Genomic DNA, 15631 nt, shown 5'->3' on the forward strand with positions numbered 1-15631 from the left:
TCCTAATTTTTCTGGAGCCAATGCATATGTGTCAATTTTCTCTTGAAATCATTGTGAAAGTAAACCTTAGATTTACTTGCCTTGTCCTCCAAGTGCAATTCCAAAAAGCGTAGATAAGCAACAGGTGCAAATGCGTCAGCTGAATGTATGACCACTTCTGATGAATCACTAAAACACAAACATTTTATAATGCATTTATTTACTACATAAATTGTGGCAAATTGTTTTCTGCTAGTGACTAGAAGAGACCAAAAATCCCCCTTTTGTATTTATTTCCACTAGTAAACAATACGTAGTGATTAACATCATTTTTAATAATCCAATATTTAACTAGGAAAAGGATCGAGGATGCTACATTTGCAAGAAAAAGTAAAGAAGCTTTTGTCTTTATAATGACACATAGTTCAACTTTCAGGTTCACTCAAAGCTCTCTGAACAGTTTTGAAACTTAAAATTCGTATTCAATTTCATTTTCACAAATTTGCTTGGTAGGGGCTAACCATTAAACAATAGCGCTTTATCTTCATTATTCCTTTCATTTTCAAGAGGTAATTCATTCAGTGTTTCACACAAAATCTCAATTATCCTTCACAAAAGCAGTACTGGTGACGGTTTTAAGCTCTAGGTGAACTCTTCACACTGCAATATCATTGCTATTAAAATTGATTGTTTGACATAGTAATTACCACATTCAGGTAAAATGGTATGAACTGCTTGCTGGCACCATATGGATACATGTAAATTAACTCAACTTTTATCAAAAATACCCTGTAAAGCACCTATGAATAACTAAGATTATGTGTGAAGTTCAAATAACTAATTATTTTTTATTGTTGTTTATTAAGAAAGCCATTCAACTGAAATTTTAAAAATAGAATTTCCCCATATCTCTTTAATGCCTAGGGAACTAGTTCCATTGTTTATATTAATACATTGTTAGCATTTTAACCTTTGTAGGATAGCAAAATAAATTGTTACTTTATTTGACTTTGCCACTAATGTAAGATATTTTTGAGTTAACTTTTGTAAAGTGAAGTTACTTAGTGGCAATAAAAGGAACCTCAAAATATTTGGCTCCAAAATATTAAATTTTCATGGACAAAATCTGTTTACTTTCCCCTTTGAACGATCAGAGATAGAGGCAAAAAATGTTTGATGATTAAAAATGTCAACTACCGTTCATGAACCTTTAATATCAAATATGCCTCTTGTTAATGCTTAGGAAAAATAACATTAAAAAGGGTTTCTGTGACAAGGAAAGCAACTTAGGCTATAAAAGAAACAGAAATATTAAAGAGTCAGGATCCTGACAGAAAGATAACCTGCCTTCACAGGCTACATTAACCAAAAGACAGCTCTGGTAGGGGAGGGGAGGCGGGGAGAGAAAGAGAAAGTAAAGAGGCCTGACTTGCTCTCCCACACCTGCCCCTCTGGCTTGTTAGCTCTGGTCTTGTTTTTTCTACTTACTCCAAAATTGTATCTTGGCTTATCAATCAGATTCAAATCCCAATTCCTATGTACAACCCTCACTCTTACATTAAATTTCAATCTCCCTACTCCTGATCTCAGCCTTAGAAACTGACCCTGAGCCTTAATTATGCCTAATCTAGGCAGCTTGGTTTTGCTATCCTTCACAATGGAGTGCAGCAAAACTATAATTAACCTGGCACCAATGCTATGTCAGTAGAAAGGGTTTCAAGCCCTCCCTTCTCATGCCAGCTATCTGCAATAGAAACAGAAGGCTGACAGCAAATAGCTCATTTAATTAATGTAATTGCTGCATTCTGAATAAAGATGGTTATCCAGAGAAAATACAGAATATTCTAAGCACTAAATAAAGAAGAATATGATTTTTATGGATTCTATTAAACTCATAATCTCTAATTGACTAACATCATTTCATTCACTTCTACAAAGCCAGCCAACTGGAAGAGACTAGATCTCAAATGAACAGTTTTTAGTTTCAAACAGAATAATGCCACTATTGCTCTTCTTTTCCCTTTCAGAAACTCAAATGAAATTCAACTTTCAAGGATCTTTGGTTTCTGTCTGCTTTGTGGGTTTCTCGGAAATCTAGAGTATGATCTGTTGGAATATCCTCAGAGTTACCCAGAAAATTAAGACTAACTTGTGCCACAGCAAAAATGCTCTTTTCCCTGTTAATGTAAATAGTCAGTTTGGGCAGTGTATCTTATGCAACTGAGGTTTCTCTGTAGCCTAGAGGGCTAGCCCATGTTCCCTTTCATTTCTGCATTAGGCTCACCCCTAGATACAACTTCAAAAGGACAGCTGCTGAGTCAGGCCAGCATCCCAAGGTGTGAGGTCATGCGTGTGTGTGTGTGTGTGTGTGTGTGTGTGTGTACAGCCCTGTGGTATATATATATATATATATATATATATATATCCCCTCACTTCAAAACAAAAAAAACTTATATTCTCTTGAGACAGCCATGGTCTTTGTTCCTACCTTTCCTCTAAGAAGACAACTATACAAAGATATTCCCTGTGGACTCACACTTCTCCTTAGAAACATCTCCAGTGTCATTTCTGTGAAACCTTCCTTGACATTCTCCAACAGTTCTAGTTTTCTCCTTATATGTGCTTTAGTAATGTGTTCACAGCCTTTTCATTGCACATCCAATACATTATAATTATGTGCCTATATGCTTGTCTGTCTCTTAGAGAGGGACCACATTCGGGTCACCTTTGTCTGACTCTCCCCGACCCCACCCCTCTTGGCTCAGTATAGAGTACATTTATGGTATTTATCAGAAATGTGTTGAATAAATGACTGTATAGTGAAACTCTGGTAAGTATCTTCACATTACACACTATTAACTCTCACAAACCCACACTCATTTTTTAATTACCTGTCTTCTCATGGATATATACTTTCTCAAATGCATATACCACATGAACATTTTATCCATATACACACACATGCATGTCATATGCACACTATAATAATACCATATGGTATCCCTGGCCTAATAAAGATAACATTTAATAGATCTAAAAATTTAAATATAAGAAAAATAGTTCATAAATTTAAATAAATCCCAGGTGATACAGGATAGATGTCAGAAGGTAAGTAAGTACTCGATTCATTCCCACTGCTAAGTGCCACATTGTTATACTCTGTGCTGAGTTATGTCTTGAGTGGGGAGCAAATAGGAGAAGGTGGGAAAAATGAATACAAAGTGTTTTAACCATAGGATTTAATCATTCTTTCCTTATGTCCTTCCTTCCCCCCCTTTCTCCTTCCCTCCCATTCTTCCTTCCATCCATCCCATGTGTAGCAACTTTACATCAGTAGTATAGTAACATTGATAATTCAAATGGAAAGATGGAGTTGTATCAAATACTGACATTTTATAAATATGTTCATTAATAGAAGAAAATCACTTCCATTAATACAACATTAAGAGTTCAGTTCTTATGTCTGATATACATACATACATATTTTAAAGTAAGAAGCAATAAGAAAGTAGGCTCTTTATTTGAGGACCTACAATTGTCCCAGAATTATCCTCCTTTTGTAAAGCCTAGGCTATAATTCTTTTCCTCAAGGCCTCTCAGAATAAATCCTTCGCTTTCTAAAATAAATCTGCATCTAGAAGTGAGTAATCACATATTTATTGACATGAAAAATGAATTGTAAAATGTTCTAGTTAGAAAAATTTTAAATTACTTCCAAAGACTGCTATATCAGTCTTTCCTACAAGATTTTAAAAATGTTAATTGGGGCAAAATGTATCTCATAAACTTCCAGAACCACCCTAGTTTCTCTAAATTACTTTGGGATCCAAAAATGATTCAATCTATGTTTTTGAAAAAAAAAAAATCCCTAATAATAATCAAGCCATTTTGCAAATAAGTTTACTTTTTCTCCCCTTAGAGGCAGTTTTCTCCTTTTCATCAAAAAAAATTTGTACCAGATATCTGATTTGTACCAGATTTCTTTTTTTAAAAAATTTTAAAAAGATTTTATTTATTTATTCATGAGATACACAGAGGCAGAGACACTGGCAGAGGGAGAAGCAGGCTCCATGCAGGAAGTCCAATGCGGCACTCGATCCCGGGACTCCAGGGTCACGCCCTGGGCCGAAGGCAGATGCTAACCCACTGAGCCACCCAGGGATCCCCCTGAAATGAGATTTCTAATAATCAGTTAGTTTTATGCCAACTGTGGCAGACCACTATTAAATAGAACAAGAGAAGCTGTTAAATTTGACCAAAGAATGAATTCAAAGTTACAGGGTCCAGTATTCTTAATGGTCAACTGTCAACAAATAGTTACAAGAACTAAACTTCTTTTAATTGTATCATCTCTAAATAAAATAACTTTCATTTACATATAGTTTTGGAATGTGCAATGTATATTCACTCACAGTATCACATTTAATGCTTATTAAGTAGGTATGATAAGGACATTTTTTATTTTAAAGAGGAGGTAAGATTTTATTTTATCTATTTTTAAAGATTTTATTTATTCATGAGAGACACAGAGAGAGGCAGAGACACAGGTAGAGAGAGAAGCAGGCTCCATGCAGGGAGCCCAATGTGGGACTCGATCCCGGAACTCCAGGATCATGCCCTGAGCCAAAGGGCAGGTGCTTAACTGCTGAGCCACTCAGGCATCCTGAGGAGGAAAGATTTTATACAATAGGTGACATGCTTTTTCCACTAAACTAGGATATGTCCCAACCTATAACCTCCAATTATAACCTAAAAAGAACACATGGGATAAGTAAGTGAAAATGGGATAAGTAAAAACAAACAAATAATAAATAAATTAATTCAATAATATTTAACAAATATTTATATTAGTGACAACTACATGTTCTAAGAGTTCAAGAATGGGAACAAGTAGAGGGGATAGCAGCAAAAGCCTTTAAAAATGGAAGGATTTTTACAGCATAGGAAATACGGCCACTGGTACTATAGTAGTAGCAAACAGCACTGCATGGTAACAGAGGGTGGCTACATTTGTGGTGAGCAGAGCATAACCTGTAGATTTGTCAGATCACTATGCTGTACACCTGAAACTAATATAATGTTTTGTGTCAACTATATTTCAATTTTTTTTTAAAAAGGAAGGATTTAGCAAAGAGGAGAAAAATGGGAAGGCAAGCTAGAGAAAAGGCATCAAGACAGTTATGAAGATAAGGTGAGGCACAGCCTATGAAGAAAAAAGCATAGAAAATGCTTAAGTGTCAAAATTAGATGAGTGATTAACTGATAAATGAATAGGAGTGAAAAGACAGTGCTTCTTCTGTGTTCTCAAGATACACATCTGTATGTTAGCACTTAGGTATTGTTGATTTGCCCGTCTCTCCTGTTACAGGAAGACTTCTACAGAGTGGAGCAGTAGCTTGCTGAGTTCCACCCACATAATCCACCTCAACAAACCATTATTCAATGGAACTGAAAAGCTCATTTCAGCACTAGAGGGTTTTAAGATACCTCTCCTGGCATCCCTCTATATAATAGCATGACTAATTTCTCTCATGCCATTGTCTCAGCCAGGCTTAGGTTTCCTTGCCTACAAGTGATGTCTACAAAAGTTTCAGTTTTCAGGTCTAAAGCACTATAATAAATAGACCTTCTGGTTATGTAATACAGTACATTTCTTATAATTCTAGGTTATTCATAAAGACCTCTAGGATTTCAAGTTGTCAAGTAAATGGGAAAAGTCGTATTCTTTGGCATTTTTCATTTATCGTCTTTTTTTAAACTAATTTCAGCTAGTTCCATATTAAAAAGTAAATATACTGCAAGTTTCTCATTATACTGTAATTTCACCCTCACATGCAAATAGTTTTCTTGAATAACAAAACAGTATTTTTTTTATAGAAGACCTAATGTACACTTCATTCATGAATCATTTTGTGATGAGTAGTCAGAAGAAATATCTTTCACATATGAACTTATAACTTTTATCCTTTACCATCTTGTATCTTAATTGTACACAGATGTGTCTTCCACTCAACCTCTGAAGGCAGGCGCTATCCTTGAACATCAATGGTGCCCAGTAGAATGCTTTAGACACAATAGGTACTTGCCAAATAAATTATTCTGCCAATGATTATTAAATGGAAAAGAAGTTAGAAGAACATGAAAGAAGTAAGAGTGGATGAATATTACAAATATGATAATGAAAATGTCTTGGCCATGTTTCACTAAATAGACATTTTTTAGAAAATTCATTTAGAATTGTCTTAATTTTCTTAGATCACTCCTCTGCTCATTATTAAGATGTACAAAGGAATCACCCCTAAGTGGTGAACATACTGAAGCTGTCCACTTAATACAGGATTCCAATCTTTCATCAGATGAGCCTCCTGAAATCAAGCATAATTCTGCCAATCTTTTCTAAGAAAAGAGCTTAGGAAAAGCAGACAAAGTGCTCTCTTGGCATAGGAGAAGGACAACACAAATTAGAGTACAGATAACAATGTTAACGGTGAAAAAAAAGTTCTTGTTTCTCACTTTACTAATTTTAACAATCTGTGGCAAAGAAATCACAGTGCTTGCCATAAACTGAATTCACTCAGAAACAAAGTTTATATGTAAAAATAACCCCAAATAATAAAATAGAAATGTTTAGCATTACTATTCCAAGTTGTAAAAGCCAAGAAAAGGGAAAAAGAGGATGGAGTTAATGGAACCCACAGGCTACTGATGTGGCAGTTTATCAAATGTAGCTGTAATGAAAGATAAATAATACAGGCAATTCATACTTCATGGAAGGATAAAAGTGTCAGTGTGCAGGTACCACTTTTACTGCAGGGCATAATCAGCAAGTAAACGAAAAGTGCAATGTCTAAAAAGTTTATAGCCTTCTATGAAGGCCTCATCTTGTCAGGTATTGATTTAGGTATTCAGACAACTTCACTGGTATTAAACAAATTGAGTGTTTGTGAACTTAGAGGACACGTTCTATTTCTCCCAACAAAAGTTGCCTCAAGCTTAATGTTAAGTTGTTTCCATCACTTAAATGTAAGGAGAGGGAAGAAAATGCTGAAATGGTATCTTACACAATTATTTTCTTCTTAAATAGAGGGCAATCCAAAGTGAATGTTTCATACTCTCCACCTTCTCCACAAACATGGACTCCATACTTCTTAGAAAGCTGGAGATAGGAAAACAATAACAAAACAACAACAACAACAACAAAACAGAAACTTAGAATTAGACAGTAAAAAGGCTCACTTAATATTATTTTTTCCTAAAAAAAATCCACGCAAGAAACTTTAATTCCAAAATCTATCACAAGCTATAGGAAAGCAACTATATTTCTACTTAGAGCAGGTGTTCTAACATTTTATGTATAATGAGGAAACTTAGAGATTACTATAAATTTTAAGAAGGACACTAGCTTTCGATTCAAAGAAGGCTAAGGAGAAAAGGTTAGGTACTAAATGAAAATATATGTTGCCGACGTGTGCTTCCCTTTACCCTTTAACCTATATGTGAATGGGAAAAAAACAGGTTGTGTTCAGAGCATTTCTCAGAGACACAGAGAAAGCAATCTAAGGCCTTTCTTTTGGCCTGTGAACAGAAAGGAGTCACACACATGGTTATTATGTTTGAGGTTATTATTAGTGAAGTTGCAAAGGTACTGAGAACAAATAAAGTTCCAAAGCTATAGACAAGCTTAGGAAGGTCCGCTCCAAGAGAAGTTGGGATAGCTTATTGTGTTGTCTAATTAAACCTGAAATTAAAAAAGAAGCAAGCAAAGAAACAACCAACCTGTGGTTTGCATTAAATATAAGCTATATTATCTAAATAATCTTGATACAGAGAGTAAAATAATTTCCCATTTGGCTGGTATGTGGCTGGAATCAGTGCCAGGGAACACTCTCAACTGATTGTGTCAGAGAATCTTCCTGCTCTTGTGTTGAGGCTTTATTATCATGCTCCATCTCCTTCATTCTGAATTTCACAGCTTTCCCTGCTTATAGCCCCTCCTAGTCCAAAGTCCTCATTGCCCAAAGTAAGAGTGACTCCACTGATGTTCACTGTTACTGCTAATGTTCCACTATGGGCTAAATCTTCAGCTTTATTTGAATAGTTATGCATTTATTTCTCTGGTTACTTTTGTGGTTGCGCTGTAATTCTGAATCCATTACATTTAAACTCTTGACTGTGTGCCCTTAGGGATTTAAAGCAAGGGTCTGTGAGAATTCTACTGCTCTTTCCAAGATCAGCAGTCATATGAATGACACCATAAAGTCAAATAGTAAGAAAAGTGAGGGAAAGAAAACTGGGTGGCATTTTCTTTGAGCTCATAAGAGCAAAGCAGAAATTTTCACCATGTAGACTTATGAAGTAGAGAAGCAATTGGTCCTGATGGGAGCAGATAACAGGAATAGATTACTTTCCCATAGGGATGCCTGGGTGGCTCAGAAGTTGAGTGTCTGCCTTCAGCCCAGGGCGTGATCCTGGAGTCCCGGGATTGAGTCCCTCATTGGGCTCCCTGCATGGGGCCTGCTTCTCCCTCTGCCTCTTTCTCTCTGTGTGTCTGTCTCTCATGAATAAATAAAATCTTTTAAAAAAGTTACTTTCCCATCTTAAATCAAATTAAATTAATATCTGCTTTGTAATAAAAATGTAGAAATAATGATGGGCTATGGGTTTCAGGGATGTTTCCTCATTCTGGTAGCTAGGGTTTGTCCTTTTTTTTTTTTTTTTTTTTTTGGTGATATCCCTTTCACTGATTTTCTCATTCCAGCAACTTTCCACCAAATGAACTTTCTGATCTCACCTTTGTGGTATTTTTATGTGGGAGTATACCCTATCAACTATTAGCTTCCTTTTATTGGAAAATGCTTTACTCAAGCTTTGCATAATTTCCATAATCTACCACCAAAGAATAACTGGATTTTTAAATTAAAATTGGCATAGCTGTATCCTACTGAAGTAGTTCTATTAGCCTTTGGTAAAAAGAATATCAACTGTTATGTTAAACCAATATATTATCATTATAAAAAGACTGCCAGTACTAGGAAATCTAAAATTTGAATGTATCCAGCGATATTTTCAGTTCACACAAAATATTTCCATAATATTAATTCAATAACTTCTTCAACCAGTATTTATTGAACAATGATTATTAGGCAGGTTGTGTTAGATAAAGAAGACCTGAAAGTAAGCAAGATAACATCCCTGGTCTTTTGAAGCTTATCAAATATACTACACCCTATATTTAAACACAGCAAGATAATGAAAGAGTGATGTAGCTTCTATAAATAACCCACACAATCTCTTTGCCCTTTTTATTACAGATTCATCAGCATGAACACAGATTCTAGGTCAAGAAATTCGAATAAAGAGCTCAGTAATTTCTACAGCTGATGAACCAAGAAGTTCTCTGACTATGAATCCTTAGGATGTCTTTTGCAGCCACTCTAAACTCTACTAGCTTCAAGCTCTAATAGACATAAGTCCTCAGAGAAAAATCCATCTTTATTGGCTTACTTTTAGCCAGCTTCAAGGCCCTCTGATGTTCCAAGAGAACTTTCTGAAGAAGTGAAGCCCACGCTAGCCAACCACTTTCTGTAATGAATCTTCTTCTAAGCCATAGCAATCTATCAGAAATCAACATCCTTGTAGCACAAAAGCATGATGTATGCCCATTCTAGAAAGGGTCAGTTTAGAGAAGTGGAGAATCCAGAGACAGGTTAATGGTAAAAATATTCAATTTACTTTTCTAAAACCTGCAAGTTTATGTTACTAATACACTGTTCACAGAAAGTTGCAACTTTATTCCTAACATGTCTCAGGTCTGTGTCTGGTTTCAAAAAAAAATTGCCATTATTGTATGCCAGCACTTAATCATTACAAATACAGTTTGTAACTCTCTTTTTTATAAAAAATGCTAAATAGGTAACAGTTTTTCTAGTTTAGTTTCTCACTGAATTGTCATGATTCTTTCCATAATTTAAGTATATAAAATAGCAATCTATATTGAAAAGTTACAAACATTTTTCTTTTGTCTATTTCTCACTAAGGTCTAATATTTATTAATGATTAAAATGTATTTAACAGTTTTAGTTAATACGTAAAAAGTCGAAGTAGGCAGTTATAGTCATCAAAACAGCAAAAACATGCCAGACAGTTTATAAAATCAGGATTTGTTTGTTTGTTTGTTTCACATAAGGAGAGCTGAGGATGCAAAGAAGTCTGGATGAACTAAATTCCAGACCAGGGTGAGCCTTTCCTAGGTGAGTAAAGATCAATAGCTACCTTCTTATTGGGCAAACAGCATACTTCCACAGATGGGGGACTTCTAGCAGTGTGTGTAGAAAGCAGCCAAACACATGACCATCTGTGGACTTCTGTGATGGCTTATTAAGAGTCCTGAGGAGACCCAGGGAGTCTGTTTAGCCTGCCAGTTCCTTCCCATAGCTTGCCAGCTATTTCCCAAAGGCCTTAACCAAGTGCACATCGTGGCTACATGCAAAAGGCTGTGGCCAGGACAGAAGGAGAGAGAGAGATTCCTTTGGAAGTATCAGCTCATCACATCTTTTCTATTGAGCTTTCCCTTTGCAAAAGACTGGGGACAGGGCAAGAAGACAGAGATTTTTTTCCAAGGCATGGAAGGTCAGGAAGAAGGCAAGGAGAGGCTCATAGCAATAAGCAGGCACAAAACTCTAGTGGCAGGATAGCAAAGCAGGGGGAGAGGGTGAGAGAAAAGAAAGAAGGGGGGGAGGATGGGGAGCAGAGGAAGAGAGGGGAAAACAGGTGAGGGGAGGAAAAGGAGAGAGACAGAGATAGAGACAGAGATAACTAGACTCAATGAAGCAAGCATAGATCACAAGCCCTGATAAATGAAAAGCCCTGATACTACTCTTAAAGCATTTGAAAACAAGTAGTAAATGGGAAAAAATGCAATCAGATCAGACCAAGCTCAGCTGGATATTAAACAGAATAAATACCCCAGGCTAGCTATCAGAGGAAGGGATATGGCTTTTGGGGAGTAAATATTATTTACTTTAGTCTCTACTGTTCTTTTTTATTTCAGTATCTACCATAAAATATGTTAAAAAATTAAGAGATTCCAAAAAGTAAAAACTGGCCTATAATCAATAGAAAAACAAACAGAAAAATAGAAATAGATCCAACATTAATCAAATACTGCACTCAGTAGGCAAGGACTATAACATAACTAATGTAAATATGTTAGAGGATTTAGTGAAAAAGACAAATGAAATTCATGAACAGAGAGTAGTTTCAGCAAAGATGGAAACCAAGGATAGAGAGATCTAGGTTCATATCCTGGCCCCAACACTAATTATTAGGCATGGGACCTGGGATAAATTACTTATCTTCTCTGAATTTCCATTTTCCTAGGTAATACCTACACCTTTATGGGCATGTTGTGACTGTTAAGACAGATAAATGATACATGCAAAGCTTTTAACTCAATCCCTAGTGCACAGGAAACACTGAGTACATAGTATTTTTTCTCTATTAGATTAATTTGCCCTTCCCTTGGGCCTTCTGCTCTTTTATCTACGTACTCCTTTCTTTGAGGATCATGACCACTTCTATATCGATTACTTCTATGCAAATGGTTCTCAAAGCAAAAATCTTAGCTCATGATCTCTCTCCCATATATTAGTCCCCACTCAAAATTCTTATTGAGTGTTTTATTTGGGAGTCTTGTCTTAAATTTAACATGAATAAAACAAAGTTCTTAATTCTTTTTTCTTATAACCATTTCTCCCTATTTCTGTAATGCTCAATTCCCTGTTTCTGTAATTGTTCATTCATACTGAAAGCTAGAAATACGGAAGAACTTAACTCCTTCCTTTCTTTCTGTCATTCTTTCTGCAACAGAGCCTACATTTTAAACTTTTTCATTAATTCATTTATTGAATCAACAAATCTTTACTTGGTACTTACTAAGTGCCATATTCTGTTCCAAATGCTAGGCATATGGCAGTGAATAAGAAGGACAAAGTAAACAAATGTATTCCATTCTAACATCCTTCATGATCACTTCACACTTGAACTATTATTACAGTCATCTCTTATCTTCCTCCTTAGTTTTTACACTTCCCAATCTTTCCTATATATCATCATCATACTAATTTTCCTTAACAATAAATGACCATGGCACTCATCTGCTTAAAACTTTTTGGTGACTATTACCTATTCAATAAAAATCAAACTCTGTAGACAAACACTTCAGCCATTTGGTCCCATCTTTTGCATGGATAAAAGATATAAAGCCAATACAAAAGGGACGCCTGAGTGGCTCAGCAGTTGAGCATCTGCCTCAGCTCAGAGCGTGATCTTGGGGTCCCACGATTGAGTCCCGTATCAGACTCCCTGCGGGGAGCTTGCTTTTCCCTCTGCCTGTGTCTCTGCCTCTCTGTGTGTCTCTCATGAATAAATAAATAAAATCTTTAAGAAAAAACAATACAATAGATAAAATAAAATTCAAAAGGATCTTGACTATCTGAAAAAAAATAATAAATTTTATAAAATGAAATACAAAGTGACAAACTCCAATATTTAGCTTTTTTCTCTTCCACTTAAAAGGAATTGCTCTTGTTATTGTCTGTGGAACAACCTTATCCTGGCTTGTGATGTATTTCTGTACTGTATCAATATGTACCATCCTGAACTTGAAATTTTTCATATGTGACTTTTTCTCATGAGGCTATTTTCTAAATCCCTTAGACTCTCTCCAGGTCCTTCTCAGCAGTGTGTAGCAGACAGTACTCAGTGACCAATTAGGTGCCCTACTTATGGTCCAAATACTCATGCATGCATGCTCCCAGAAGAGGGCCTGATCAACATAAGCTAATAGGTTTAATATGAACCAGAAATAAAGCCACTGCTAATCAGAATTACCAAGTAAAAGGGCAGAGAAAGTTACTGACTTCTTTTTTTCTACCCTAAGAAATTGCATTTTTATCCTCTGGTATTGGAAATCTGAAAGAGTCATAAATAAAATGCACACGTGATACTCAATGTTTTCCTTATCCCATTAGCCACTGAATCGGTGATGTCTTATCCCCCAACCTCCTAATCCCCGCTCCCCCTGTTTTGAGACATTTGGGAAATGTTATATAGAAAAAGATTTGGACTAGCTGACTACTGGGTAAGCTTAACACACATACTACTTTGTCTGATATCCACATTTGGTCCCAACCGCTGTATGAATACAAAGATATAAAGCTAATATAATAGATAAAATAAAAGTTCTAAAGGACCTTAAACAGTTGAAAAGAAGTATGTTGCTGTTTTCTAACCAGCTGGATTATTAATAAAACAAGATCATTTTTTTACTTATTACACAATATAATTTTCACTGCATTAAAGCATGTTCATTGCTTCACATATATCCAAATTGTGCTATGTTCTCTCTTAGATAAAGCTTTTAGGGAAAGTGAACATTGGTTTGCCATCTAACTGTTGTTAAGATGAGCATTTTAAAAAGCATATTAAACAGCTGTGGCTGACTTGGGTTATTTCATGGATTATAAGAATGTCTTGGAGTCTGAACATTTAAAAAGTGAATTCCTAGTAAATAAAAAGGAAATTATGTATATGATTCTATTTTTTTTCTGACATACTTATTTATATAGATGAATATTCATATTCATAATAATTCCATTTGAATGCTACTGATTATTGAAGTGAAAAAGTTAAGGGCATCTGGTTTCCATTTGATTTTTATCCCTTTAGAAGATTATAATAAACCCAATTGGGAGAATTTATTAAATCAAGATTTTTCTTCTTTTAAACCTGTTTCATTTATCTGTCATCTTAAAATTAGAATAAAAAAACTCAAATCAAATCATACTTCATCCCTCTCACCACCCTTAGAAAGCTATGAGGTTTATAATAACTGCTAAAATTTCATTTTATAAATGATATGCTTAACATACAAAATAATTTCATGCTGCATATAATCATTCATAGCACTTATTCAAGAAGCATTTATTGAATGTCTACTATAGGTTTGGTATTGTTTTAGGTGCTTGGGATAATGATGGAAGCAGACATATAAATCCTGCAAAGAGCAGCTTTGCAATAAAGGGTAGTGATTGGTTTGGTGCATGCATGAGATGCTGGGGGAGTGTAAAGGACAGTACCTAACCAGAAGGAACCCAAAGGCTTCTTAAAGTAAAACTTGGGCTGATATCTGAAGAGTGAGTTAGCCAGGAAAGGCTAAAAGGAGAGAAGAAAGGGCGAAGAAGAGAGAGAAAACAGAAGAGAAGTAAAGACTGTTCCAGAAGGAAAAGTATACGTTAAGTCCCAGAGCACATGATGGGTACTGGAAACTTAAGTAAGTATGGCAAAACTGGATCATAACTAGATGAATAACGATGAGATGAGGCTGACTAGAAAGAGAACAGATCCTTTGGGGCTGCATAAGTCATGCTAAGTCATTATCCTAAGGTCAGTGAGAAACCATGAAAAAAATGAACGGATCAGATTTATCTTTTATCTGTGCAAACATTCTGGTTGCACAGTGGAGAATGGGCTGGAGGAAAGAAAGTCAAGAAGCACAAAGAACTGAGAAGTTGCTGGAGGAATCTAGGCAGGGAGTAAAGATTTCCTGAACTGGGGAAATACAATGAGGACAAAGAGGTGAGGGCAGGTATTTTGAGACATATTGTTAGGAAGCTGAATAAGTGACTAACTGAATGGAGGAGTGAAGAAAGTTATTAAAGTTATTAAGGAAAGTATTAAGGAAAATTGCCAGCTTTCTGCATTGGGAAATTGGATGGATGGTGGCTGTGTTCATTGGCACCTCAGCATGAATGGCAGTTTGCTGGGAGAGTCCAATGACCTTAACCTTTTCAAATTTTATGTGGCCTGCTATTCCAACTCCTTCCTGCTGCTCCTAAATTATAAATACTCCTCATTATCCTCTGTAATACATTCTTCATAATCAATTTATTCCCTGGGATATAGCCCATGCACTCCATGGCTTCAACCATCACCTTTATGACATTCAGCTGCTACTAGAACCAAGAGTATTACTACTAATTAAAGACCATTTATTTTATGCCTTAAAGTTAAGAGAATGATATAATTATTTAATCCTCAAAATGATTTTTAAGAATACAAAGGAACATAGGTTCTGAAGTCAGAGGGATTTAAGCAGATATTCAACATCTGCTACTTCCCAGCTGTGTGACTGTGGAGAAAGTAACTCACCCTCTGAATGATCCCTCATCTATAAAATGTAAATATCAATAGTCACAATCTCATAAGTTAGCTGATAAAATAAAATCCATAAAAAGCACTTAGCACAGAATATGGCACTTAGCAAGCACTTAATAAATACACAGCTTTACTATAAAAGTAGGTAAAGCATGAATTTACTGAAGACCCATTTGAGAAGATGAACTTTAACAAATATTATAAAATATCATAAAAATAAGAATACTCTGAACAAACATATAAGGGACAGTTCTAAACCTTTAAAATTTGATGCAACTTTTATATTAAAATTCATCTACTTTTTTGAACAATGGGAAAGTAGTCCTGGGGGAAAAACTCAAAGGATAAGATAATTTTAGAATCCATTTGTTCACTTATCAGATGATAATTTTAGGAAATTGCAGAAGCTTAAGAAGCAATAACTAAGATTATTCCA

At 35.4% G+C, this 15631-nt stretch overlaps 1 protein-coding gene across 10 annotated transcripts in view; it reads right to left on the bottom strand.

Annotated features, from left to right (window-relative positions):
- DPH6 (diphthamine biosynthesis 6) overlaps positions 1-15631 on the bottom strand; it is a 198720-nt gene that overhangs the window by 51017 nt on the left and 132072 nt on the right. For all 10 annotated transcript variants that reach the window (XR_013369953.1, XR_013369952.1, XR_013369954.1 and 7 more), the window contains 2 exons: positions 7041-7135; positions 81-168 (listed from right to left, as the gene is read on the bottom strand). Coding sequence is in view for 1 of the 10 variants with exons in the window: in XM_077880503.1 (XP_077736629.1) it covers positions 81-168; positions 7041-7135 (183 nt within the window). In the remaining 9 variants the exon portion in view is untranslated. The remainder of the gene's footprint in view (positions 1-80; positions 169-7040; positions 7136-15631) is intronic.

Source organism: Canis aureus, chromosome 32, assembly GCF_053574225.1.
Source record: "Canis aureus isolate CA01 chromosome 32, VMU_Caureus_v.1.0, whole genome shotgun sequence".
Taxonomy (NCBI): Eukaryota; Metazoa; Chordata; class Mammalia; order Carnivora; family Canidae; genus Canis; species Canis aureus.